General features: G+C 35.8%; 1 protein-coding gene across 7 annotated transcripts in view; it reads left to right on the forward strand.

Moving 5' to 3' along the window:
- Window positions 1-10,224: 10,224 nt before the first annotated feature.
- Window positions 10,225-25,068, forward strand: part of LOC105465590 (laminin subunit alpha 2) — a 628,094-nt gene continuing 613,250 nt past the window's right edge. For 3 of the 7 annotated variants that reach the window (XM_071096438.1, XM_071096439.1, XM_071096441.1), the window contains exon 1: window positions 10,225-10,432. In XM_071096438.1, the coding sequence (XP_070952539.1) occupies window positions 10,321-10,432 (112 nt within the window). In that variant the 5' untranslated portion in view covers window positions 10,225-10,320. The remainder of the gene's footprint in view (window positions 10,433-25,068) is intronic. The other 4 variants (XM_071096442.1, XM_071096443.1, XM_071096444.1 and 1 more) reach the window with 2 other exon arrangements.

A 25,068-nucleotide genomic window follows, 5' to 3' on the forward strand; every position in this document is an offset into this window, starting at 1 on the left:
TAGAATATTCACAAGTATAAATATACCATATGCTACAATAAAAAACAAGTTTCAGTAAGTTAAAAAGTATTGAAATCATGCAGATTATGTTCTCTGGCTGTAAATAAATTAATGAGAAATTAATAACAATAAGATACTGTTATATCTAGCAAAAAAATTTTGCTAGAAATTTCTAGTAAAAATAATAATATTATTATTAGCAATAAGATATTGTTATTTCGAGCAAAAGCTCAAAAATTGAGTATTAACAACGTACTTAAAAATAACATGTAGGTCAAATAAGGAAACACAAAAGAAATATTTCAAGTTTTTCATTGAATAAAAATTTTTCAATTTTCAAATTTGTGTGACACACCTAAGGCTCTACTTAGAGGAAAATTTAGTGCTTTAATACTTAGGAAAGAAAAAAGGTTTACAGTCAATCTAAACTTTCACCGTAAGAAGCTATAATAAAATGATGAGTGAAGTAATCCCAACATAAGTAGAAGGAAAGAAATTTTAAATATTCAAATAGAAATTAAAGATATAAAAAATTTAAAAAACAATAAAATAAAAAGTAGTAAAGCCAAAATCTGATTCTTTGAAAGAAACAACAAAATTGACAAGCCTCTAGTTTGAATGACGTTAAAAAAAATTGAGGAGACACAAATTACCAATATCAGGAAAAGGGGGTATCATTAAAGATCCTATAGACATTTAAGGATAATAAAAACTATTTTGAATAACTTTTTGCCAATAAATTTGACAACCTAAACAAAATAGATACATTCCTTAATAGGTGCAAATCACTAAAACTGATGTAAGAAGAAATAGAAAATCTGAACAGTAATTCTATGTTTACTTGAAATATCATGATATGATTTGGCTCTGTGTTCCCATCCAAATTTCATTTTGGATTGTAGCTCCCATAATTCCCATGTGTTGTGGGAGGGGCCTGGTGTGAGGTAGTTGAATCATGGGGCGGTTTTCCCCGTACTGTTCTCAAGACAGAGAATAAGTTTCACAAGATCTGATGATTTTATAAGGGGGAGTTTCCCTGTGCAGGTGCTCTTTGCCTGCTGCCATCCATGTAAGACAGGACTTGCTCCTTTTTGCCTTCTACCATGATTGTGAGGCCTCCCCAGCCATGTGGAACTGAGTTCATTAAACCTCTATCCTGCATAAATTACCCAGTCTCAGGTATGTCTTTATTAGCAGCATGAAAATGGACTAATACAGTAAATTGGTACCAGTAGAGTGCAGCACTGCTGAAAAGATACCTGAAAATGTGAAAATGACTTTGGAACTAGGTAACAGGCAGAGATTGGAACAGTTTGAAGGGCTCAAAAGAAGACAGGTAAATGTGGGAAGTTTGGAACTCCCTAGGGACTTGCTGAATGGCTTTGACCAAAATGCTGATAATGATATGGATGATGAAATCCAGGCTAAGGTGGTCTCAGATGAAGATGAGGAACTGCTTGGGAACTGGAGCAAAGGCGATTCTTGTTATATTTTAGCAAAGAAACTGGTGGCATTTTGCTTCTGCCCTAGAAATTTGTGGAACTTTGAACTTGAGAGAGATGATATAGGGTATCTGGCGGAAGAAATTTCTAGGCAGCAAAGCATTCAAGGGTTCACTTGGGTACTGTTAAAGGCACTCAGTTTTAAAAGGGAAGCAGAGCATAAAAGTTTGGAAAATTTGCAGCCTGACAATGCAATAGAAAAGAAAATCCCATCTTCTGAGGAGAAATTCACGCTGGCTGCAGAAATTTGCATAAGTAACAAGGAGTTGAATATTAATCACCAAAACTATGGGGAAAACGTCTCCAGGGCATGTCAAAGACATTTGCAGCAGCCCATTCCATCACAGACTGGAAGGCCTAGGAAAAAAAAACAATGGTTTGTGGGCAGAGCCCAGGGTCCCTCTGCTGTGTGAAGTCGAGGGATTTGGTGACCTGTGTACTATCTGCTCCAGCTGTGACTAAAAGGGGCCAAGGTACAGCTCAGGCCATGGCTTCGAAGGTGCAAGCCCCAAGCCTTGGCAGCTTCCATGTGGCGGTGAGCTTGCCAGTGCACAGAAGTCAGGAACTAAGGTTTGGGAACCTCTGCCTAGATTTCAGAGGATGTATGGAAGCGCCTGGATGTCCAGGCAAAAGTTTGCTGCACGGGCAGGGCACCCATGGAGAACCTCTGCTAGGGCAGCGCGGAAGGGAAAGGTGGGGTCAGGGCCCCCACACAGAGTCCCCACTGGGGCACTGCCTAGTGGAGATATGAGAAGAGGGCTACTGTCCTCCAGACCCCAGAATGGTAGATCCACTGACAGTTTGCACTGTGTGCCTGGAAAAGCCACAGACACCCAACACCAGCCCGTGAAAACAGCCAGGAGGGAGGCTGTACCCTGCAAAGCCACAGGGGCAGAGCTGCCCAAGGTCATGGGAACCCCCATCTTCCATCAGTGTGACTTGGATGAGAGACAATCAAAGGAGTCAAAGAGGATCATTTCGGAGCTTTAAGATTTGACTGCCCCACTGAATTTCTGACTATCATGGGGCTTGTAGTCCCTTTGTTTTGGCAATTTCTCCCATTTGGAATGGCTGCATTTTCCCAATGCCTGTACCCTCATTGTATCTAGGAAGTAACTAATTTGCTTTTGGTTTTACCGGCACATAGGTGGAAGGGACTTGCCTCGTCTTAGATAAGACTTGGGACTGTGGACTTTTGAGGTAATGCTGAAATGAGTTAAGAGTTTGGGAGACTGTTGGGAAGGCATGATTTTGAAATCTGAGGATATGAGATTTGCTAGGGGCCAGGGGTGGAATGATATGATTTGGCTCTGTGTCTGCATCCAAATCTCATCTTGAACTGTAGCTCCCATAATTCCCATGTGTTTTGGGAGGGACCTAGTGGGAGATAATTGAATGACGGGATGGTTTCCCCCATACTGTTCTCGAGGTGGTAAATAAATCTCGGTCAGGTCTGATAGTTTTATAAGGGTTTTCTGCTTCTTTTTTTTTTTTTTTTTTTTTTTTTTTTTTTTGAGACAGAGTCTCGCTCTGTCGCCCAGGCTGGAGTGCAGTGGCCGGATCTCAGCTCACTGCAAGCTCCGCCTCCCGGGTTTACGCCATTCTCCTGCCTCAGCCTCCCAAGTAGCTGGGACTACAGGCGCCCGCCACCTCGCCCGGCTAGTGTTTTGTATTTTTAGTAGAGACGGGGTTTCACCATGTTAGCCAGGATGGTCTCGATTTCCTGACCTTGTGATCCGCCCGTCTCGGCCTCCCAAAGTGCTGGGATTACAGGCTTGAGCCACCGCGCCCGGCCGGGTTTTCTGCTTCTATGTCTCTCTCATTCTCTCTTGCCATTGCCATGTAAGAAGAGTTTTTCACCTTCTGCCATGATTGTGAAGCCTCACCAGCCATGTGGAACTGTGAGTCCATTAAACCTATTTTTCTTCCCAGTCTCAGGTATGTCTTTATTGGCAGCATGAAAACAGACTAATACACATTATATTTGAAATTTATAATAAAACCTTTCCAAAAAGTAAACTATAGCCCAAAATAGTTTCACTGGTGAAGTTCTATCCAACATGATGTAGGGAAGGAATTATGGAAACCCTACATGAACTGTTTCAGAAAGAAATATGCTCCAACTCATTATGTAAGGTCATCATAACCATGATACCCAAACCAGATAAAGATATTACGAGAAAATTACCATAGACTGATATCCCTCATAAACATAGAAACAAACATACTTTTTTAAATAGAAAAAGCTCTATTGAAGTATAATTGATATAGAAAACACTGTACATATTTAACGTATACAATCTGATGAGCTTGGACATATACATACACTCGTGAACCAATGCCATAATCAAGGAAATAGACATGTCTCTCGCCTTTAAAAGTTTCCTCATGTCCCTTTCTTCTGTGTGTGTGGCAAGAACACTTCACACGAGATCTACATTATAAAATGTTTAAGTGCACAGGATAGTATTGTTGACTATTAGATACAAAAATACTTAACAAAATATTAATTAATCTACTCAGGTGCACTCAAAATGGGTGCACTAAAATCTTAGACTTCACCACTATACTATTCATTCATGCAACCAAAAGTGACATGTACTCCAAAGGCTTTTTGAAATAAAACAATTATATATTTAAGAAAGAAAAATAGTAAATCTAAACTGGTGACATATAAAGGGATAATACATCATGACTCATTGGGATTTATTGCAGGACCATGAATTTGGTTTAATGATGAAAATCAGTCACTATAATTCACCATATTAACCAAAGAAAACAAATCATGTTTATATAAACAGATGCAAAAAAAGCATTTACCAAAATTTAATATTATTTTGTCAAAGAAACTCTCAGCAAAAGAAGAGAATTTCCTCCACTTTATACCGAGCATCTGTTGAAAACCTACAGCCATCATCATAATGGTCAATGAATGTTTTTTCCCTCTGATAAGAAATTAGGCAAAAATGTCCACTCTTACCATTTCTATTCAACTTTTTAACTGGAGGTCACAGCCAGAGCCAAATAGCAAGAAAAAAATCTAAAAAGCATACAGATTGGAAAGATAGAAATAAAACTGCCTTTATTTTTAGATAGCATAATCCTATGTATAATAATCCTAAAGAATCAACATATAAACTGCTTACAAGTGATTTCAACAATTTTTTAGGATCTGACGTATATAACCTAGATCACATATTACTATGAAACTAAATTTATGAAAAACTAAATTGAAAAATATTTATAATAGCACTCAAAAACTTGAAACACAAATTAACTTTTTTTTTTTTTTGTCTCACTCTGTCACCCAGGCTGGAGTGCAGTGGCGCAATCTTGGCTCTGCCTCCTGGGTTCACACCATTCTCCTGCCTCAGCCTCCCGAGTAGCTGGGACTACAGGTGCCTGCCACCACGCCTGGCTAATTTTTTGTATTTTTAGTAGAGATGGGGTTTCACGGTGTTAGCCAGAATGGTCTCGATCTCCTGATCTTGTGATCCACCTGTCTTAGCCTCCCAAAGTGCTGGGATTAGAGGCGTGAGCCACCGCACCAGGCTACAAGTTAAATTTTAGAAATTATGTTGACATATACATGAATGGGAAGCCAAGTTGGGAGGATTGCTTGAGCCCAGGAGTTCGAGACTGGCCTTGGCAGCATAGTAAGACCCTATCTCTACAAAAAAAAAAAAAAGAAAAAATTTTTGATTAGCTGGGTGTGGGTGAGGTGATATATGCCTATAGTTCCATATTCTCAGAAGGCTGAAGTGGGAGGGTTGATTGAGCCCAAGAGGTTGATACTGCAGTGAGCCATGACTGTGCCACTGCACTACAGTCTGGGTCATATAGTGAGACTCTGTCTCAAGAAGAAGCGCGGTGGCTCACGTCCGTAATCTCAGCACTTTGGGAGACTGATGTGGGTGGATCACTTGAGGTTAGAAGTTGAAGACCAGCCTGGCCAACATGCTGGTATTTTTAGTCTCTACTAAAAATACAAAAATTAGCTGGGCTTAGTGGCACACATTTGTAATCCCAGCTACTTGGGAGGCTGAGGCGAGAGGATAGCTTGAACCCAGGAGACAGAAGTTGGAGTGAGCTGAGATTGCACCACTGCACTGCAGCCTGGGTGACAGAGTGAGACTCTGTCACAAAAGAGAAAAAAAAAAAAAGGAAAAAAACCTAAAGGACATGTACATTGAAAACTATAAGGCACTGCTTAGAATGTTAAAGATGTAAATAAATGAAGACAGGCTATATTCGTGAATGGTAGTCTAAATATTGCTAAGATATCAATTATCCCACAATTTACCTATAGGTCCAACCTCATTATAATCATGTTCCCTATTCTCCTTTCTTTGGGTAAAAATTGATAAACTGATTTTTTAAATTATGTGGACTTAAGAAAGCTAAACATATTCTTACCATATGATCCAGGCAATTGTACTCCTGGGTATTTACCCAAAGGAATTGGAAACTTGGGTCCACACAAAAACCTTCAAACAGATGGTGATAGCACTTGTATCCATAATTGTCAAAACTTGGAACCAACCAAGGTGTTTTTCAGTAGATGAATGGAAGAGTAAACTGTGGTACTTCAAGATAATGAAATATTTTTTTCAGTGCTAAAAAGAAATGAGCTATCAAGCCATGAAAAGAGAAAACTTAAATGCATATTACTAAGTGAAAGAAACTAATGTGAAAGGCTATATATTGTATGATTCCAAATATATGAGCTTTTGGAAAAGGTAAAACTAAGGGGACAGTAAAAAGATCAGTGGTTGCCAGAGTTTGGAGGTGGGAACAGGGAGGAGGCATGAATAGGTGGAGCACAGAGGAATCTTAGGTCAGTCAAATTACTCTATATGATAGTGGAATGTTGGATACATGTCATTATAAATTTAAGTAATTGTAAATTACATTAAACCCTGATGTAAACTATGAAGTCTGAGTGATAATGATATGTCAATGTAGGTTTTCAGTTGTGACAAATATATCACGCTGATGGGACATGTTGATAAAGGGGGAGGCTATGCATGTGTTGGGTCAGAGGGTATATGGGAAATCTCTGTACCTTCTGCTCAATTTTGTTGTGAATCTAAAATAGCTCTAAACAATAGTCTATTAAAATTAAAAAATAAAATATTCAACTTTACCAATAAATAAATTTTTACCTAAATATTATATAACATGTGAAAAACCTAAAATAGTAAAGATAATTTGATTTTGTAAAACAACATTGTAGGATTAACATTACCTAACTTTGAGACTCACTATAAAGCTACAGTAATAGAGACTGTGATAGTGGAATAAGGATGGATATATATATGTCAATGAAAAGAGAGTCCAAAAATAGACCCACACATGGTCAATTGACTTTTGAAAAAAGATCTAAGATAATTAGATGAGGAAATTATATCTTTCTCAACAAATGATGCTGAAGTGAATGGATATCTGCATGGAAAAAGAAAGCCCTTACCTAAGCCTTTACTTCAAAGCAAACACCAAAATTTGCTGGAAATAAATTATAGACCCAACTGTAGAAACTAAGACTATAAAATCTCTAGGAAAAAAATAAAGAAGATAATGTCCACAACTTTGGTGCAAACAATGATTTCTGAAAGGGACAAAAATATTAAGCACAAATGAATGATTTAATTGTATTCAATCAGAATTAAACACTTCTGCTCTCTGAAAGCACTCAAAATGGAAAGTCAAGTCACAAATTGAGAACAATACATATTATAGTAAATGTACTTGACAAGGTCTTTTCTCTAGAATATGTATTTAAATCTTATTAATAATCAGGCAAACAAAGCAAAATGAGCAAATATTTGAAGAAGAATTTCACAAAAGAAGATATACAAATGATCACTAAGCACATGAAAATATGTTCAGCATCATCAAAGAAGTGCAAATGACAATGCCATTGAGATATCACCACACAAGCACTAGAGTGGCTAAAATGTAACACTATTAGATGTTAATAAAGCCATAGAGCATCTGGAACTCCTATATGTTGCTGTGGGAGGAATGTAAAATTATACAACAACATTGGAAAACAGTTCCACAGTTTTGTAGAGTGCTAATTACATACCTGATAATATAACTCCTAAGAACTGATAGGAATAGGGAAATATAAACATGTCCATGTAAACACTGTGTTTAAATAATCACAGCAATTTTATTCTTCATAGCCCCAAACTAGAACAACCCAAATGTACTTTAATAGTTGAATGTATTAAAAAATTGTGATATATCCACATAATGTAGAATGATAGATACTATTAGAATGAGATAGAATATTATTCAGCAATGAAAAGGAATGTACTACTGATATAAGCAGCATGACTATACCTCCATAACATGTTGCAAAGTGGAAGAAGCCAGACACAAAAGATTACTATTTTATTACTGTATTTACATGAAATATGAGAATAGTTATAATCTATGGTGACAAAATTAGATCAGCAGTTGTCTTTTTCTGGGAATGGAGGTTTGGGGATTTATTGCAAAAGATCAGAAAGAAAACTTTTTGAGATTATAGAAATAGATTATATATTGCATACTTTGTCAGATGAGTATTTACATTTAAAAAATGTTCCAAACGAGCATATTTATTGTGTGTACGTTGTACCTTTTTTGTTATTTGAAAAAAATATAACTCTAAATATACTGGTTCATTTTAATTTGGGTTAAATATTTAAGAATTTTTTCTATGTGCTGAATCAAACAAGCAGAGTTGACAGTGGAGATCATAGTCTTATTCTCAAGGCATTTTCATGTAAAATAGGAGCTCAGGCAACTGGAGTGACTGCAGAAAAGCAGGTACAAATATTGATTATAAAATCCTGGGAAAATGTAAAGAGGAAGGGGATAGAGGGAACATGGTATATTTTCATTCTATAATTAGAGTTAGCAGCTGCATCATTCTGATTTTCCTTTTTATTCATTTCAGTTGAGGTCATAATATTGTTGAGTAAATATAATCATTCTGAGCCTAGCAATAGGTTTAGAAGGTTAATTTAGGGTGCCTCTTTGTTATTAGATGTACCTGAAAAACAATTTTAGGCAAAATTAGACCAAATTAAAAACACTGGTGTTTCAATTATAATAAACACTCAAATAGAAGTTTTATTATTGTTTATTATAACAATAATTAATAATAAATAATGTGTGAGTGTGCAGACATGGGCCAGACTACATTTTGAAAATTTCCACAGTAAGGTAAAAGGATTATAAAGCTTTCTGGTATAATATTAACAGAATTAAAAAAACATGAATAATATTAAAGAATGGGCTTTGGCTAGTGATCAGTTCTCTTGGAAGCAATACTCTCTTAATTTTACTGAAAGAAAATTCAACTTTAATATAGTATTTAAATAAATCAATACAACATCTTAATGATAAAATAAAAAAGAGAAAACTATTTGTAAAAGACAATATGTGTTTCAGTATATAAATTCTTGGGTAAAACTACCTTAGGAGACAAAATAAAATAGAAGTTTGCACCTATTCTTAGATGACCCCAATATAATCGATGGGGTGTTGATATTGTGCTGGTGACTCAAATACCATGGGCAAGCTTGTCATCAGTGATGTGCTTCTCCGAAAGCACATCAAAAAAAAGTCAAAAAACGCAAAGTAAATTATCTTCTCAATTTATATAGTAGATGTATCCTAGAAAACAAAAACAACATAAAAAATTTTGATGTGGAAACAAACTTAAATTAGGTTTCAAATATAATGCAAGGTTTTGTTGTTTTGTTTGTTTGTTTACTTATTACATGAATGACCAGTGACCCATTCAGAAGTCCAAGGACAAAATATGTTGTAGGATTGTCCTGACCACTGAGGGACAGCTCGCACCCTGACCCCACAGTATACTAAGGCCTGCAGTAACCGCCGTTCCCGGAGTAAACCAAAAGACATCCTTCTGCAATTCACAAAATCCATTAAGGAGTTGTTTCAAACCTTACGAGAACCACTGACTTAGGCCGTAAAACACAAACGAACAAACAACAACAAAAACTAGGCATGGCAGTAGTTCTGCTAAGTTAAAGAGGAGAAACCAGGACTGGTAGAGATGAAATTGTGAGTCTGGAAGGAAACCATTGCAAAGGTCTTTACCTTTAAGTAAATGTCTCCTAACTGAACTGAAAGCCTTCATTGTAACCATTACTTCGGTCAGGAACATTTCAGAGACGCTGGGGGGAGGGGGGGGAGGGGGGTTGTTTTTTCTTGCACTCCCTTTACTGTCCTCCCAGCAGCCTACCTAGCAGTAAGTTCCCCGGCCTGCAGTGTCCCCAGAGGCACCTTCCCTCGACTAGCAACTTCTCAGACACCCTGACCTTGGGCACGTCTTGGATCTTCTAGGTACCCAGTGGCTGTGCACAGTTTTGCCAGGCCTTTCTCAAGAGGTAAAAGTTCCTGGCTGTTTGCATTTCCCAGAAATAATGTTTTCCATGTGTAGGGATTTTACAGATTTCAAAGTGCTTTCATGTCAATTACTTTCTTTAATTTAAAAGAAGTTCAGATACCAGGTCAAGCTAGGAATGATCCGGTCTCAGAGGGAAGGAGCCGTCTAGGAAAGGAGGATCCTTTAATAGAGGGCCGTCCTGGGGCCGCGTGCCCGGGGAAGGCGAGAGTGGAGGAGTGTCCTCTCTCTCCCCCACCCTCAGGCGGCGGCCCGGCCAAAGCCAGAGGGGGCTGTCTCCTCCTCTTCCCCAGCAGCTGCTGCTCGCTCAGCTCACAAGCCAGGGTCAGGGGACTGGGCGGCAGCGACTTCTCTGGCTCCTGAGAAGTGGATCCGGTCGGGGCCACTACGATGCCGGGAGCCGCCGAGGTCCTCCTCCTCCTGCTGCTCTCCGGGGGCCTCAGGGGCGGTCAGGCGCAGCGGCCGCAGCAGCAGCGGCGGCCACAGGCACATCAGCAAAGAGGTACAGTTGAGGCACGGGCTTGGGTTGCATCCTTTGCCGGGACGGAGACCCCTCACTTCTTCCATTCTTTCGAGAGTTGCTGTCTGGGGACCGCCGTCTTGCTTCGCCGTCAGAGAGTGCGCTTTGGGGCAAGAGGAACTTGAAGCAAGTTCAAGTTCAATGCCCTGAGAGAGTAGTGTAGGGGGAATTACCTAAGTCCTGCAAAGGGAACGGGTAGTGCTTTTCATTGTTCGTTCTTTTCGAAGGGATCTTGCTATCACGATACATCCTGTAAATTGATTGCTGAAATCTTTCCAAGAGAAAAACTTTTTCCAATTGGAAAAAAAAAGAATTTCTTCAAATCTGATTCTGTCCTGCAGAGAAAGGTTTCCCAAGCTGTGTGGTTCATATGGAGGGTAGCTGATGCATCTAATAAAACAATTACACACACACACACACACACACACACACACACACATATATATATACACACACACATATATGTATAAATTTTACAGAACTTTGTTTTCAACTTTTAAAACAGGATTTCTAAAGAGGTTATGTGTTTTTTTTTCTTTCATGGCAATGGCGCCTCCAGCCTCACCTTTTTCAAGCCCACATCTTATCTTCATATCCTATTTTATTGCTGTGAAATCGGAAAATTTCTCCTTTTGTTTAAACACAGAGGAGACTTCTATGTCATGTGTACTTTAAGGCCACAGTGACGAGATATTCAATTTGGGGGACTTTGGAAGATGGCTGTATTTAATGTAACTTAAATAACTTATTCTCCTCAGAGCCTCTTAGTATTTATGTATATATCTCTCTCATTTCTGAAACTTTTGGGAGTCTTTGAAGAGTTATTTTATTATCATGAATTTTACAGGAAGTACATGTGCAGCATTCTAAAACATGCTTTGTAACACAGTATTTCAGCAAACAATTCTTTAAGTTGGAAAACCTGTATCAAAGTAAAAAAAGTTAAGAAATATTTATTATTCTGTTTTAAATATCAAAATGTTTAACCTAAGAGTACAAAATCTGGAGGTTAGAAGCTTTTAAAAGTTTTAATGAGGCTGAATCTGCTAAAGTTTTGAAGTATACTTATCCTTCTTCCAGTTAACTTCTAGCTAAGTCAATAGTTCTGATATTTGTTCTTATAATCTTGCATTTTTAGCAGTACTATTTTTTTAAGGAGTAAAGAGATATCCCAGGCTCCTTCTATAATAATAACTCCCTGATTAAAATTCTTGGAATAAAAACGGCCTTGCATTCACTATATAACTTTTTTTCTTCTATTTTTGCTTTTGCTTCTCTGAGAGGTAAAATGGGGCCAATGTGACTTAATGAATAGAATTTATGAGAGTGATTTTGAGAGTATCTCTGGCCACTGATTTTTTAAAATGCTACTTTCAACTATTCAACTTTGCTCAATTACAAGATGTGTTTAAATAAGACATAATACTTTAATAATATTAGGTAGCTGGGAGAAATGAGGGGCCAGGGGCACCGATCCTTATGTCCACTTGGAATGGGGTAGAAACGCAAAGCATGCAGTGTAGGGATCAAGTGAATTGTTGCTGAGAATTATCCTGAGCACGCATAGGATTTCTCTTTTTCCGTCTCCCTTCTTATTTACTCTCTTTTCAAATAAGGTAATATCAACTCTGATTTCTATGACCCAGGTACAAGATGAAGTGAATTCCAGAGGAAGGGTTTATACTACCATTCTGTCAAGATACCACTTAAATGCTACATACAATAAGGAATTTTATTCAAAATAACTACAACATACAATCTACTATAGACTGCTATAATCTGCATTCTAGTATCCATTATTGTCTTTGTCATAGACCATTTACAATATATTTGGAGGTTGGCTCAAGGATAAATGATTTAAACCTGTTAATGTTAAAAGTATGTAAAATTCATGGAACTTTAAAATTGGATAGTGATTTATGATTTAAAAATGCCTTATGTACATGATCTTTATTCGCCTTCAGATATTATTATTCTCAAAGGACAAATTTAGAACATAGGCTTGCAGTAGTAGTAATTTAAGTTTACATAAGATAACTTCATTTTCAACAACTAAAACACTTCTGGTATTGTTTGTGCTGAATTTTCTTTTTTATGGTTCCAAGGTTTCTTTCCATTAATTTTTTAGGCCATGTTTTCTTTTCAGTGTTGTTCTATTGAAGCAAGCCCTCTGTGAAAATCATGGGATATGAGTATGACTGAAGAAGGGGTTGCCTGGCTGAGATAAACTTTTCTGTTTTTGATTATACCAGCACTGACCTTTCTAGGGAAGCGCTAATTGTGTAGAAGTTCTATTTTTCCTTATAATTCGATGCCAATTTATTAAGAATTTTTGACATGAATCAACCATTTTGAGATGTTGTAATTGAGTTAGAAACATAACCAGACTTTTTGTTTGTTTTTTACTTTTTCTTTGAAATCTTCTGTGGTTTGTGTAGCATACTCTATTGTAGTATGAATAGCATTGATTCAGCAAGAATGATAGTCCAAGGAAATTCTTTAGCTATATTTAAAATTGACGAAATAGGAGAATGATGTAATCAAAATGATTCTGCATTTCAGCAAGTCAGCGTCTAAAATTTTTTGTGATATTCTTGTGAATAATATGTGGAAATGGAAGCATAACGTTAGGTAAATTGCAACTGATTGAAAAATAGTTTCCAAAGAATATTGCATAGTGGGTTACGATCAATGTGGAAAGAAGTCTCTAGCAGTCCCACAGTGGTTTTCTTATGTTCAACTATCTTGGTAATGGCTTGATGGCAAATGTAAAATCCAAGCTTATCAGAACTGCGGGTGGTCCAAAATTGATACAGGTGGCTAAGCAGGTTACTAACAAGTTCAAAAATTTTAAAGGTCTCTAGAGCCTGGACCATGAATGGCACCTACATGAAGTTGCTTTTATTATTCATATCCACATGTTAAAAAAACTCCATTTGTGTTCTTCTGGAAATTAGTTATATCCTTTATATATTTAGGAATGAATATGAAGACAGGAAGAGAAAGGCCACTCTGAATTACAGCAAGTTCAATATGAACATATAGTATAATATAGTGACAAAAAAGGTTAGCTCACTTTTATACAAAACTCATAGAAGCACATAGGTCTGTTGGTTAACACACATTTGGGTATTTCATTGACAAATGGGTGTAGATTCAGAGAGGGGAGAGCAGAATGGTTAAGAGTCTGAGATTTTCAGAAGACGAATGTCCCAAGTAAAACCTTTCCATCTGAACAAGGAAAGATTTAGGGAAGGCAATCATAAGAAATGTCCTCAAATTTTCCGAAGAGTCGTTATGTTAAAGAGAGACTATTCTAAAGGCTGAACGTGGATTCATAGAAGAACATGACAAACCACCAGGTTTGAATTTTATAATATGGAGAAAACAGCTACTCTCCTCACTCTCTCCCCACACCATTTTGAGCTGTTCAGAAATAGCTGGATTGTATTTGACCAACTTGCTTCTGGAAATGACCATGCAGTGATCAGATGTACAACTAGTGAGGGCTGCTTTATGAGGGAATACCTCTACTGAGAGGAAGTTAAGATCCATCAACTGTCTAGCCATTTTTCAATTCTAAGATTCTAATATTGTAGTCTATTGTTTTTAGAGTGCATACCTGTATTTAAATTTCTGAATTCTTAAAATGTCAAGAAAATGTTAAATATATAAAAATGTGCTTTTAAATCCCTTCTGGGATTTAAAATAAAAACATGTTTGAGACAATCCTCACACATTTTTGGCAAGAATACTTACATATTTAGCATGGAATTTCCACATCGCCGTCAATTGCACAGTTCTAAAACATCTTGTGTTATAACACACAAGAATACTTTAGAAATTACCTGAGAAGTTTTCAGGGGACTTATAGTGGCCATAAACCTGGAATTAATTTTTTAAATGTTTTTCTTTGCTGCATATGTAATTTTTTGGCTTGTTTGCCATATACTGACCTAATCATTTAGTAAAAATGATTCATAACAGATAAAATGCATGGCATCTCAACATATTCAAAATATTCATATGAATACATTCAACACTAAATATTATAGATGTGATAGAATTAATAAAATTAATATAAATTTTATATTACGTTATATTTCACATATTAACGTATACAGATTTCTGGTCTATCTTAAGATTTTTCTGCCCTAGGATTTCATGCAAACTAATGAACTGAATCTATATCAAGAGATGCTGGGGGCTGGGCAAGGTGGCTCACTCCTGTAATCGCAGCACTTTGGGAGGCCAGGTGGGTGGATCACCTGAGGTCAGGAGTTCAAGACCATCTGAACCAACATAGCAGAAACCTTGTCTGTACTAAAAATACAAAAATTAGCTGGGCGTGGTGGCATGTGCCTGTAATCCCAGCTACTCAGGAGGCGGAGGCAGGAGAATCACTTGAACTCTGGAGACAGAGGTTGCAGTGAGCCAAGATCGTGTCACTGCACTCCAGCCTGGGCAACAGAGGGAGACTCTATCTCAAAAAAAACAAAACAAAACAAAAATTTAAAGAGTTGCAACTTATCATCTGTCCAGTTTGCAGTAGGGCCTTATTTAGCATCTAGAAACCATGTGAAAAAGATCAGGAAGAAATTATTGTAAATAATTATTGTAAGTGGTTGCACAAGTGGTTTAACTTCTAATCTAGAAGATTCGGGTTTAGGATTTGTTTATAGTTGCAACTTGAAACTCGAGAGCTAAACAGGAATTTAGGCAGAAGCTCAGTTGCAGTGAATGAGAAAACAAGATAGAGTTTAGAGAAAGATACAAGTAGATTTTCCAGGCTTAGTATATGTCAAGCAGATAGAAATAAAACTAATTCTAGGCTTTCCCCATTGTTAAGACTGAATTTAGAGGTCAGAATTTGTGAAGGAAATTGGTGGGGTTGGGCCTATATGCATTAGAATGTGGTAAATGAATGAATGTTTACACTGAGTAAAACAGACAAAAAAATTCCTGCTCTTGTGGAACTAATATTTAGTTGGGATGGAGATGAGGAGACAGGACTATGATGAATATATAATGAAGTAACATAAGAACACCTATATTGTATAGAATGTAGTTGATGATAAATGCCCTGGACAAACAAATACAGCGGGGTAAGGACAGTCAGGAGTTCTAGGAATGGAGGGAGGTTGATGACTATTTTAAATAGTTGGTAAAAGTTGACCACTTTGAGAGGATCTCACTTGGGCAAACACTTGAAGGTGACGTGGGAGTGATTCGTGCAGTTATCGGGAGAAAAGTACCCTCTGTACAGGGAGCAGGCCTCTGAGGATCTAAGCTCGGAGCACGGCGAGAAGGCTCAGAGGAGAAACGGGAAACTGGAACACATAGCATTGTTGACCTTAATTGTAAAGATTTTGCCTTTTAGTCTGAGTGAGACAGGGAGGCATTGGTGAGTTTTAACAGAGTTAAATAAATGAATAAAATCACTGTTATGTTTTTTTTCTCTCTCTCTAACACGCACTAATCCATGGGACTAGACCAACAGTCCAAGCATAGAATTATTTTAGATTCATCTCTTGTCCCAAACATCCCACTGATACAACACATTTAAATGATTCTACATTCAAGAGCATTCCACTTCAATCATCCTATCTTATCTTATCATGGTGAAGCTCAGGTGCGTCTTTGTAACACTTCTTTTCTTCCCTTTGGCAACTCAGTGCTATTCCATTATTCAAAATATATCAGTACCTCAAAAACAACTTGTGTGCCGGGAACTTCCGCAGCTTTTAAAAATTTTGCTCCAGTGTACTTAGAAATATGACATAGATTTTAAAAGGTAATTTTAAATAGTATGCACTTTAAAACAAAAATGAATTATTCACAATTCCACATGGACATACAGGAACTTTGGAGTTCCCTTTTTTATTTTCTATTTCAATATCAAACAGTAAAGTTCGGACACAATTGTTGAAAATGACATAGTGATGTATTGCTCTGATGACGTATTTTATGATATGAACTTTGAAATGCTATCTCTTTTACATTCAGAAACTTATTCTATGCTCCGTTTCCATTTTTGTGACTGTTTTAAGAATCGCTGTAAGTTTTAACAATAACCTTTTGGACTATAGTATGCAATTTTGGCCTAATTTAATTCTGTCATTTAGAACAAAAAGGTGAAAAAATTGGATAGCTTTTCCCTCTCTCTCCCTTCTCTTTCTCCCTTCCTTTCTTCCTTCCTCCCTTTATTTTCCTTTTCCTTTAGTGTTCTTCCTGTGAATAAAATATGGTAATTAAAATTCTAACAAATGTAACATTCAGGAAGATAGTAAGGCAAAACGTTACTTAAATTTTCCTTGTTAAAAGCCACAGGTAATTACTATCTAAAGATAATTTGGGACATACTTTCAGGGTGAGTTAAAGCTAAAGACATTTGCTTGTCAAAGATGTATAATATGGGTTTAAAAATGTTTTTCTCCTAAGTAATCTTGAGTGTGGATCTTAATATGGGAACTTTATGCTATTTGGCTTTTATTTGGACACATGACAATATCATTGAAGATTGCCTATTAATGGGTTATTATTCATAATATCATCCTCTGTGACATGCCTAATCTAGTTCAAATAACAAGTTAATCTATGCAAATTGCTGATGATGAAAATCTCAGGAGCTGTTTAGTGCCTGACACTTAGGAAATGTACCTTGTGCAATGTTAAGTATGTCTCTGCATGTGTAGTCCACTCAACTGACCCCCGAACTGTGTACCTTCCCAGGGCTCTTCATTTAGCTGTGTCCTGAGTGTTAGATGGTTTCGATTGGTATAATAATATGTAGTTGCATTGTGAGCATTAACACATTTACTTACGTAGCAGAGCTGTTCAGTAGATTAATATAATTATCCTCATTTTGTAGAAGGAAAATATGCCCAGCAACTTGTCAAGGACAAATAAAAATTCCAATGCTTGTTTTAGAGTTAGAAATTGGACTTTTATATATTTATCTTTTATAAAACACCCTGAGGAAAAAAAATATATATCCATTTCTGAGTTATGTTAGTCTATCATAATCAGAGATTCATTTGGTATTATGGAAGAACAAAAAATAAAATGTTTAGTCTTGAAGATTTTTTTTCATTTAAATATATACACACACACACACACGCACACACGCTGCTTATTACTATGTAGACATATACACACATGTGTATTACTTAAAACTATGCATTAATTCAAATGCATTCATCACATTTTAGTCTTTACATTCTTAGAACTTTGATTACTGGACACTAGGCTATAAGAAAATATTAATGATTCTTTATTGGCTTTTCTGAAGTCACTTTACAGAAGTTACTGCAGCAAGCTAGAAATACAATGGTATTTATTATACTGTATAATGACATCTTTAAAAATAGTCAATGTGTAAATGTCAGTGAATGAAAAGAACAAGAACCAAACAGATATACCTAAGAATCAGAGCAAGGTTAATCTCAAAAGTCCTTCTGAAAAGATGAAAAGCCTTGGCATCTTCATAAAAACATTCAAAGACTTTCATTTGAAGTTGAACTCAGTTAAGGCAAAGTTTTTCTAATCTCCCAGGTTTTGAGAGGGTGTGTTTGTGTATGTATGTAATTGCAGCACCAGTACACATGTACCATTTACAGCCTAGCACTCACAGGACCTAATCTGTATATTTAGTATGTTGTCTGTTTGATTTTTGTTTTCTTAAGGTATTAGATTTTGTTTATCAAAATCTTTGAATAAGAAAATCTAAAAATTGAATTTCTAGAAAAGTCTCATTGCCCTGACAAAGGATTATGGACCAAAGAATAAATTATAAATGAGACAATTATAATATTCCATCCAGTAGCTATACTGTTAAAATTCCAAGGTGTAATCCCTTTCGAGTGACTTGTAACTTAGAAGGTCCTATTCTATAGAAGAAATAGAGTTAGTAGAGTTTGCTGCATCAAATATAGTTTTTCAAATGCCTACGTATTCTAGTTGACACAATTTCCTGGCTTATTGCCTTCTATGCAATTTTCAATTACTGGATGAAGCTGAAAGTTTGAAAGAGAACATGAAGCAGTGCAATTGTCATTTCAGTGAGCTACCTTGTCTCATTGGTTTGTCATGGTGTATATGTAAAACACTGAATATAAAACATGAAACATCTAGTATAGCCTCAATAAATGTTCATTTTCAAAATGCCTCAAAAAAGGAATTAAACCTGACAACCTAACATGATATTCTCTGGCTGAAAGAAACACTCTTCTCCAATATCATGTGGTATACCAAATTCAGTTGAGGGTGTTTGTGAAGGAAGGAATTTGCGTATATACTTGAAAACACAAGTGTTTGAATTCTGTTCTAATTAGAATTTGTGCTGCAGTATTTTTTTATTCTCAACTTTATAGCTTAGCCTACAATAAAAACTCTTATTAATACATACCTCTTTATACCTTCAGTTTCCACATACAGTACTCTGCTTTGGAGGTAACTTTGAATCATAGAAAATGTATGGACTTGGGAGAAAGCTAGAATTGGATTCATAGCCAAGTCACCACTTTACTCAGATCAAAAGCCTGAATCAACAGAGTTAAATCTTCTATTTGTAAAATAGGTTTAGGTTAGATAATAAATGTGAAAATGCTTGCCAGATAATCAGTAAATGCTAGCTCTTTTCTTATTTATTTTATGAGCATAAAACTAAAAAAATGATATTTGCTTTGCATATAACATAGCGTTTTTGCTTAAAAACAGCAAAATATTCTAAAAATTTCTTTGAGTAGAACCTAAGAGACTATAGATGGCAAACTATTTATCTCATTGCCAAGAGATTGAATAATTCTGTCGAGGTTACACAGCAAGTCAGTAACAGAGATAAGAAGAAACACAAGTTCCTATAATTAGCCAACAGCTACGTTAGTAGCTCTGTGTGAGAAGTGATTTAAAACAGGCAACATGATGGAAATTTTTGCACTAATTTGTAGTTATTCATACTTAAAATGTGATACAATAAACATTTTTTCTAGGAATCTCATTGTTAACTATGTATTTATTTTGTTGATAAACTATTTTTTAAAAACTTCTTTAATACATATAATATCTTTAGATAAATATATGGCATATAGTAAGCATTTCATAAAGGTTAGTTATTATTCTTAGTCTATGAAGTATATGTTTTTCTTGACACCTGCTTGGGTAGAGATGACAATTTGACATGTTTGACACACAATGTAAGTTAATTTCAGCATGGCCTTCAGTGAAAAGTCTATTGGATTCCAGAAAAGCTCTCAATATAGATTGTCTTTATTCGGACTCTCCCTAATTACTACAGTGAAAAAAAATTCTTGGAATACATTATTTAATACAACTCTGGATAGGGAGGATTTTTAGTGTGTCTACTTGTGTATTAAATTTTTAGTGTGTCCATTTTGTGTTAAATCTACTATTAAATTAAACCACCAAAAAACAAAACCAAAAAAACCTACTTCAGAAAATCATGTAACACTCTAACAAATCTCTAGAGAAAACTGCTTTTCTAAACTTGGGAACACTGGATTTTGAAAATATTTCAGACAAAACACTTCTTATAGGCCCTTTTACCTTCAAAGTTTCAATCTTGCCTAACACATAATGTGCAACTATTCATTTTTTCATTCTGATACATTAGAAAAGTCACTGGATTTGTAATTGGAATTACAGAATATAAATTTTCCCTCTAGCTCTTCCTAAAGAGATTACCTTAAACATGGATAAGTCATTTAACTATTCTGAAATTCAATTTTCCATCTAAAAAATAACAATATAATGTTCGAATCTATTTCATGGGGTTGTTATAAGGGTTAAATAAGGCAGACCATAAAAATACCATTATTAATACTATTTGTTATTGTAATAAATGACAGAGTTGGCCTTAGGCATCATTGGTTATGAAGTTTGCTCCACCCCCTTTCTTTGTTTTTTTTCCCCCCAGTGGCTCTTAACCATTAATTATTAATTAATAATGTTATTATTAATATACATATATTTATTAATAATGTTTTTAAAAATGTTTTGTATTAATATACTTAGTTCTCCTGTTTTCAAGGACCCATGACACATAGCTTTCAAACATGGCACAAATTATTTGTTTAGTAAACATATACATACTATTGCATAAGAAGAAAATGTGGTATCTGAAAATGTACATCAGTTTCCTACAAACAAATAGCAAATAGTAAGTATTTAGTGAAACTATAAAACTATCATAAAAATAGTCCAGGGGTTCTGAAACATTTTGTGTCAAGATTCCTTTATCCTCTTAAAAATAATCAAAGCTTTGATTTATGGTATATCTACTATTTGATTGTATTAAAATTAAAATTGGAAAATTTAAAAATGTTTGCTAATTAATTTTTTAAAAAAGTAATAAAACAATTGCATATTGACAAAAAGAACGTAGCTTTATGACAAATAATTTTATATCCAAAATAAAACTCTTCATGTCTGGTTTAATAGAAGAGAACTGGATTCTCATTTCTGCCTCTGCATTCAAATTATTACATGTTATTTTAGTTTAAATTACTTTGGTTTAAGCATATTAAGAAATATATAACAACAAGTATAGATATGCTGTTGGAAAAAAGAGGAGGCTTTCAGTGCCTTTTAAGATAGCTGTAAATATTATTTGATTCTATATCAAAACTCAGTAAGTGGTAGTTTTCAAAATGATTGGCTGCAGTGTGGTATCTGAAACTGTATCAATGATATTTTTGTACTCTTTTATATTAAAATGCACTGATCTATCTTGCACTTAGAAAGAATTTTACCCAAGTGTGATGTTATAGCATCATTCATAGATCATTTGGAAGATACTGATTTACTAGTTATGCAGATCACTCACAAGTTGACAGATTTTCTTGTAAAATATTTTTTTAAATCACATTTTTTATCACTATTGATCTCATCAGAAAAGTCCCTAAATATTAGAAGCTGTTAATCTCACAGTGATAGAGACAAGTTTTTCAGAATTTTTATTTTCCTTTGTAAGTTCATGTAGTTATTGACAAATTTTGTTATTTTTCTTGAACTACAGTTACTTTATTCATTTTTAAGAAAGTGTTTATCAAACAACTGAGTCTTAAAAACCATAGTCAGGTACTTTGTGTAGTACATAGGGTATTCCACGAAAAAAGTGGCTAGTTTAGCTTGCAGCTGAAAACAGTTGTACAAATGCTTTTCCTCAAATCAACCATCATGCTTCAGTATACAATTAATGTTAAAAAGATGTACCCAAGGGTAAAGATTTAATAAATTTAATCATTGTTACTACTTTATCAGGTACATTCATCAGTGAAACTAGTTGTTTTTTTCTTCTGGGGGTGTGTGGTGGTGAAAAGTAAACTGACCACTAGCATGATTTAGTACCCCTGCCTTGATTTGCGCTAATATACCATCAGTGTTTCCCACGACTATTACTTTTGCACCATCAGTGCACATGTCAACACAATGAAAAGGCAGCTAATAATTAAATCTCATTACTGAAAGCATTTTTGCACTTGTGTACCTATGGATAGCAGATCTTCCTCTGAGCTCTACAGGGTTAGACTATAGTTAAGTTCCTCACTGCCTGCCTCTTCACCAATTCTACAAAATCTATAGCCATATGAAGGTAAATTTTGCAATCGGAAAAAGCCAAAACCACTTCCGTTTTTACCTCAGGTCTAGTCTAGGTGAGTGATACCATTTATTTTTAAGGGGGAAGAAATCCAGAAGAGACTCTTCAGTGGAAAAAGCAGGAAGGGTTAAAACCAGCCAGACATACATACAGAAATCAAAATCTCTCCATATCACCTGCCCTTCTTTCTTTCCGTTCACTTGCTCAAACTAGAGTAGAGATAGTGTACTTACCCACAGTTGGACTTATGATGTTATTCTTAACAGATTTTAAAAGTGAACTCATGGCCGGGCCCGGTGGCTCACGCCTGTAATTCCAGCAGTTTGGGAGGCCAAGGCGGGGGAATCACGAGGTCAGGAGATCGAGACCATCCTGGCTAACACGGTGAAACCCCGTCTCTACTAGAAAAAAAAAAATACAAAAATTAGCTGGGCGTGGTGGCGGGCGCCTGTAGTCCCAGATACTCGGGAGGCTGAGGCAGGAGAATGATGTGAACCCGGGAGGCGGAGCTTGCGTGAGCAGAGATCGCGCCACTGCACTCCAGCCTGGGCGACAGAGCGAGACTCCGTGAACTCATGAGCAAGGCTTAGTACAAAGGAAACATGCTAATATCGGTAATTCTGAATATTAGCAGAGGAGATTTTTATTCCTTGCTGAGCTCCTGAACTCACATCAGGAGGGGTCTTTGTACTTTTCATAGAAAGAATTATTGTTAGAAGCACTGGATATCATATTTCTCAAAATTTGGAATTTCCTTCATTTATTTCTAGCCTTTGAAGTTTTGTGATTTCTAAAGCATTTAAAAGGTTTTGTAATGTTGAGAACCTAAAACGTGAATCTTTTCTCTGTGCCCTTCTAATACCATTATATGTGTGTCAAATGATGGATCTGGTTTCTTTTTCTTATTTGTTGGGAGATGTCCAGAGACTCAAGGATCCATCCTTTGACCAACTTTTTCACTCTTCAAGGGCCTCATACTGCTCTGATTTCAGATGTATAGATATTTTGCTTATCAAACACTGCTGGGTCTGAACATGACTGGTAATAAGATATTTCCAGATTAAGTGGACAAATTGCTCAGAACTTTTTAGTATCACAATTTAAATGACTAAATTTTTGAGGTTTATGTGTTTCCAGCCCAATATGCCCTCTCCTTATCTAATGTAATTTATCTTTTAAAATTAGACTGGCTTTGCATATGTCAGATTTTGTATTTAACAGACTTTTTATGTATTTCTTTGTTAGGAAGTGTTCAATGTTAGACAAAGGGAGCAGTTTACTTTGGAATCCATGTCCTGGTCCTGTTGAATAACATGCCTTCACCCTTCTTCTCTCTCTTTTTTTTTTTTTCTCCCATACACTTCCAGTAACATAGAAAGAGTTAATTGGTGTGTCCCATCTTTATTGCTTTTGTAAATAGCTATAGATACACTTTATATGTAGATAATGGTATGTTTTAAAATTCTGCAAAAATACCTTTTCAATTCTCTTTATTCTCTTTCTCAAGCTTTGATAAAATATTTTTCATTCAACTTTTAGTGACTGATTTTCTCCGTTGAGTTCCTGATGTGGTGCTACCAGAAGTGGTGCTGAGAAAACGTTATTCTAAAGTTCCTCATTCACCTAGGATCTGAAATTTTATCATTATTTATTTATTCCTTTGGATAAAACATTGCCCTTACAGGCTATTCTTTTCTAAAATGTTTGCTGTGCTGTTATTATTCACTTTAATGCAAATTAATTTATCCGCTGACCTTCCTTCTTGACAGTTTAGGACTGTATTAAGTTTTCAGATCTGCTTGGTGAGAAATAGTGAAATAAAACTAGTTAACATCTATGGAATACTTAACTATGGGCCAGCACTGCTGTAAGCATGTCTCATGCCTTAATTTATCAAAGGTAGACACTATTAATCTCATTTAACAGAAGAGAAAACTGAAATACAAAATGTTAAGTAACTTTCCAAAAGTCAAACAACCAGTGAACCAGTAGAGACCAAGATTTGGACCTAGGTGGTTCTTCTTTGTGGCCCATTCACCTACCCATGGCAGCATGTGACCTGAACCCTGAAAGAGCACAAATTAGTAAGTAAAGGGCTTCCTTTAGTGACATACTGCAGAGGTGATTTTGTTTCCCTCTTTTGTGAGGTTTCCTATGAAAAGATTAACATTTAAACAATATTTACCATTTACATTCAGCACTATATCCTGATATATCAGAAGAGTCTGTGAACATTTTTTTTAAAAGAATCTTTGGAGATAGCAATGAATAAATTCTTAACTGTGTCAGGTACGCGTGAATTTTTTGAGTCATATTTAAGGGTTTGTAGCACTCCTAGAATTATTAATTGGTAAGAGTGTGCTTTTTTTTTTCTCTTTGTTGTTGTGTGCAGTGTTAAAGCAAAAATAGTCAAGGCCCAGGGCTTTTCCTGGTTAATTAATGGATATATGACAAGTGATGGCAAAGGGATAGTTAAAGTTATTAACTTAATCATTAATTGGCCCAGGATATCCCCAAAGCCACAGCTGGAACTGAAGTACTACAAAAATGACTGTTTTGTTGTTATACCTTTTCTTTACATAAGGAAATAAATAAGCAAAAAGAGGGAGTATCTTACCTATTTGTTGATCAAATATCTTATAATTCTGCTTATGGTAAACTCCCAGAGTAGAGAATATCATCCAGTTGGTCCCCTTTTTGAAACTGGATTGCAATGGAAATCCTATTGGCCAGTTACTGGTTAACAGGAGCTGTAGTGCTAGAGCTGTGACTGCATCAGAAGTCCAGCGGTGTGGGCACAAAGCAGCGCAGCACTTTTGAAGTTAGACATCGAGAGTTTGAGTCCTAGATTCACACCTTGCTGGCTGAGTGCTGTTGAAATAGTGCTGTTGAGCGAATTATGTAACTTCTTTAAACCTGATAATCTCACCTTTAAAAGAATGACAATAGTAGTGCCTTTTTAAAGATTAAATGAACTTAAGTGTTTTTGTATTCAGAAGAG

Source organism: Macaca nemestrina, chromosome 5 (genome assembly GCF_043159975.1).
Source record: "Macaca nemestrina isolate mMacNem1 chromosome 5, mMacNem.hap1, whole genome shotgun sequence".
Taxonomy (NCBI): Eukaryota; Metazoa; Chordata; class Mammalia; order Primates; family Cercopithecidae; genus Macaca; species Macaca nemestrina.